Source organism: Gavialis gangeticus, unplaced genomic scaffold, assembly GCF_001723915.1.
Source record: "Gavialis gangeticus isolate Ggan-Ray unplaced genomic scaffold, GavGan_comp1, whole genome shotgun sequence".
Classification (NCBI taxonomy): Eukaryota; Metazoa; Chordata; order Crocodylia; family Gavialidae; genus Gavialis; species Gavialis gangeticus.
In genome coordinates, this window is record NW_017729006.1 from 25,913,580 (window position 1) to 25,918,334 (window position 4,755).

Here is a 4,755-nt window from a genome sequence, read left to right on the forward strand (position 1 = left end):
GCCTCCGCCCCCCCGCCACAACAGCCCAGGATATTCCTGAACAATTTGCCCCCCCCCCCCCCAAAAAAGTAAAAAACCTGATAGCTAAGGGATATCTATACACAATCACACTACAGTAATGCTTGTTATTAAATTAAACAGAAAATAAAGACCTGGTTAATCCACACTAAAACTTTGTTTTACATTGGAAAAAATACATCAGCAGCAGGAAGTAATATACAGGAGCCAATGTTATCGTAATACAGAACGTGGAGACATTTAGTGATTAAAGCTCCACACAGACCCGCACTATGAGAGGCTGGCAATTCCTATTGCAAGCCCAGCAACTTAAGTCCACACCTGGTAAACTACCAGCTGCTTGGAAGACCTGTATTCTAAATAGACAGGTATAAGTTAGTGAAAATAGACTACATGCACCTAACAATACAGCTTGACTGAACCGGCAGTCATTTATTTTGCCCTGCATGTTACATACAATGGAAGATCTACCCTTCCTACCACAGGTAGATCCATGGGATTTGTTTCTTATTCTTTTAATGGCATTGCTATACCAACATGGATATTAATGTTAAGTGCAGCACAGACCATTATGCTACACTGACAATTAACTAGCACTTGAGTAGAATATCCAGAAGTAGTTCAAATATAACTGGAAGATACTATCAGAACAATTGTGACATACCGTCCTACATACAGCTGCTTTTGTAAAGCAAAATTTTCCTGAACCAAGACTTTATAGGACTAGAAGTTAATTCTTCAGACAATAGTCAGATGCTTAAGCTCATGATATACATACAAGTTTCTCAATTATCGGAGCATTTCATATTATGGAAGCATATCTGCTCATAAAAATTCACTGAATGGCTGCAAATATTAAGTAGGGCATAAAAATACAATTTATGAAAGACAGGTATAACGTTTCTATTTCCAGCCCTGTTCTCTCATAAGAGTTCCTTCCAAGGTAAAATGAGCACAAAATCAGGAATAGAGTCTATGAATTTGGGAGCTATAAGGTAACCATCCCATCCAGCTCAAACTCATCAGGTCCTTCCGCTGAAAAGAGATATGTTGGAGGTTTCCATGGGGACTCCTCGAGGCAAGATGGATAAAGTTTTCCTACAGTGCACCGGAAGTCTTTCCCCAAGTCCCAGAGTACACGCTCTGATATAGATTGTCTCAGAGACCACTGATCACGTTCCAGATCATATTGGTAGGTGGCATACTTGGCTCTCTCATTCATGTGGGTTTCTCGTATAAAGACACATAAAGAATTGGAGATCACAACAGCTCTAACACAAGGATCAGAATAACGCTTGGCAGGGATATTGGCTGCCATTCTCCACTCATTCTTATTCACATCATAGATTTCCACAGTTACGGAAGACCCATCTACAGTGCTAGTTGGGAGTCTTATACCAGAGTTGCTGCCAATATGCAGTCCTCCAATATAGAATATTTTATCACCAAAAGCGGCAGCTGATGCAAAACATCTACTAGTTTGTCTCATAGCCATTTCTACCCAAGCATCAGATCTGGGAAAATAACAGTACATCAAGTTGTGTGCCATTACATAAATGCAGTTATGAACAGCTACTGCTGTACTCCATTGCCATGCACAAGGCAATGGACTCACCATGGTCCATTCATCTTTTTCAGTATCGTATCTTTCCACAGTTCTCCTGTTAAGTTCACCACCTACACTGTCTCCTCCAATTGCATAGATGTATCCTTCGCAGCAGACCAAAGAAGGCTTTATACGAACAAACAACATTGGGGTCTTTGGAAACCATGTATTTTGCTGTGCATCAAACCAGTAAAAGCAATTCACAGTTCTGAAGGCAGCCTGAAGTTTGCTACTTTTACTGTGATTGGTTTTTGTGTTTTTCAGAGGAATCTGTCCACCTGCTATGTAGATATCATTATCAGGAGTCACAAGTGTTCCAACCTTATGCAAGTCAGCAGGAGGGTTGCAAAGCTTGTAAACTTTTTCTGCCTGGGGACTGTAACAGACAGAAGAATAAAGACTACCAGAGCTTTCAGCAGCAGCTTCAATGAATATCATCATCTCCTCTTTAGTCATGCCAAGTCTTGGTTTGAAGAACTTGGGCATAGATTTATACAATCCTTGCACCACCACTGATTTATCATTAGGTGGTAGACCTTGAAACCAGGCTCTCTGTGTTACTTCTGAAAGTGCATCAATTCTGATTTGGCTAAGAACAGAAGATAAATACTGCGATCGTGATTCTGTGTTGTACTCCAGCCATACCATAGCAGCTTCACGAACTGTCTCCTCTTTTTCCACATTTAAGTTATCACTGCTTAAAATATCTATCAGTAGATCATGTGACAGTTGCATGAAAGCCTCTTGATGATATACAGCCGTAAACTTGTGCTCTACCATTCTCTTAGCACTCTGTTTTAATTCTTCACAGCTGAAGAGATCAGCAAAACTAAATAACCGCACACAATTTTCTGCATTAATTTTCTTAATTAAATAGTCTCTACATCGCTGTAATACATCTTCTACCTGTAAGACAAAAAGACACAGTAAATAGCACAAAACACAATATAGTCCTTCATTTATAAAAAATATATATAAGTTCAGAGAAAAACTGCACTGACAGTATTACTTACAAGAGATTTTTGACCCCGGAATTTTATTTTTTGCCTTTCAATACAAGAAACTATATAATTTGTAATTGGATACCAGGTTTACTTGGCATACAAGTTGCTTGATCCTAAACTTTGTAAGATGCTAACAGTGTCCATATACCAAAATGTGTTTTCTTCTACCCCTTTAAACACCATAAAAATAGGCTGCGGCAGAATTGCTAAGAATTGGGATCTGACAAAAATCTTAAGACAAATTAAAACCAGTATTTTGGTATAGAGATTAAGAGCAGTTATCATACAAACTTCATTCAAAATATATTTGATACTCCTACCTGTAAGAAGCAAGCAGTCTCATAAAGCTGTTCGACCGTGCTGTCACTTATTGCCAAGTTACCCGTGTAGGAGTAAGTTATAATGATTTTTAAAGTGGCTGCATCCATATTCCTCAGATGTACATGTGTTTGCTTACTTTCACTTAACCCACTCATGAACATGGCCCTGAAGAAAAATACATGATATTACAGCATATATTATTAGCCCTATCATTGCTTTATGTATCACCTCCTCCACAGAACACACTCACAAATAAGTTCAAGCATTCCTATTGGCCTTTTCTACTTACAGGAATATAGGGATTACCTTAGATTATCATCCAGGATTTAAGATGAAATGTCTGTACAGATAGTTTCTCAAAAGGTACAGCTTCAATGTGCTCCAAACATAAAAAAGTGTTTAACACTTAAATGAACATCATATTTTATCCATAAGAGGAAACTCAACCAGCAAAGTTTCAAGCTTTAGCAGAAAAAAGGGGAGACATATTACACTTATTATTACATCTCTCTATTCCTATTGCTAGGCAGTCCAATTCCAAGTTCATTGTTTTGTTTTTTTTAAAGTAATACAATTACTAAAAAAAAAAAGTATTTGTTCTATATCATTAATTTCATAGTAACTACTACCCACATTATTTATGCAATTCTCATTTGTGTCAGGCCCTAAATAGTAAACTTTGTTATTATGTTCAGGTAGCTAATGAAGCAAGAACTGTACTGTCATTATAAGCTTTCATAAACAAAACTATGAACAACATTGCTTATGAAAAGTCTCACAAAAAGGAAAGGAGTGAAAACTCAAGAGACTTCAACGTTTATCTCTGTGGAAATGAAGTTTTCACACTGCAAAGGCAAGAGTGGGGAAAAAAATATGAGTACTTTAAAATTAGAGATGAAAACAGAACATGACAGTGCAAAATATTTTATTCCATATGAAAACAAGCACATTAAATGAGTTGAAACAACTCATTGACAGCTTTTCCACACCAATGCCTTATGAGTACTAACCACCCTCAACTATCATTCACTGATCCAAATTATCATGAACTGCTGGAACTCTACAACCAGTTATGAATGATATCTGAAGGAAGGCAGGGAAGTTCATGGAGGATTATTCCTTATCTAGTGGTTCCAAATTTCTTAAAACTCAACACAGAAATTCTAGCTTCTATGGTGGCTAGAGAGAAGACCCACCACCAATTTAGTACAAAAAGCTATAAGCTTGCATAGAAATTCCTGCCTCTAGGAGCAGAAGACACCAACATCAGAGTGCTGCTGAAAGGAAAAAACTGTGGTAAGTCACTTCTTACTGGGGAGGTCTTCGATAATATACCCCAGGGTGGTCAACCTCTAATGAATGCCACAAGTAGCCCAGGCAGCCTCTGTGCATGACACCTGGCAAATTAGAGGGGGTAGGCCACACTGTGGCAGATAGTGCAGGGAGCAGAAAGCAGAGCAGACCAAGCAGATAAAGGGGATCAGAGTGGCACTCAGGGAAGGTGCGGGGCTTAATTTGTGGCATGACAAAAAGTTGGCCTTCGCTACCATACCTTAATTCTATTTATATAAAAGTCTTAGTTTCCATCTGTCCATACTGCTTTATTTGCACTCTGATTGGTTGTCTCAGCAGGTGGCAGCAGCAGCATGGTGGAGTGCTGGTCTCACCCCCCACCAGGCTCTGCTCTCCAGAGGCGGCGGCAGCACAGGGTGCTGGCTGAGGGAGACGGAGGGGATGGCAGGGCAAGCTCCCCTGCTCCTTGGAGGAAGTGGCAGCGGGGGGGGGGGGGGGGCCGGGCAAGGAGGG

At 39.5% G+C, this 4,755-nt stretch overlaps 1 protein-coding gene across 3 annotated transcripts in view; it reads right to left on the minus strand.

Annotated features, from left to right (window-relative positions):
• Window positions 1-152: 152 nt before the first annotated feature.
• The window catches only part of KBTBD2 (kelch repeat and BTB domain containing 2), an 18,165-nt gene continuing 13,562 nt past the window's right edge, over window positions 153-4,755 (minus strand). For all 3 annotated transcript variants that reach the window (XM_019509016.1, XM_019509017.1, XM_019509018.1), the window contains exons 3-4: window positions 2,949-3,114; window positions 153-2,530 (exon numbers count right to left, since the gene is read on the minus strand). In XM_019509016.1, coding sequence (XP_019364561.1) covers window positions 1,007-2,530; window positions 2,949-3,114 — 1,690 coding nt within the window. In that variant the 3' untranslated portion in view covers window positions 153-1,006. The remainder of the gene's footprint in view (window positions 2,531-2,948; window positions 3,115-4,755) is intronic.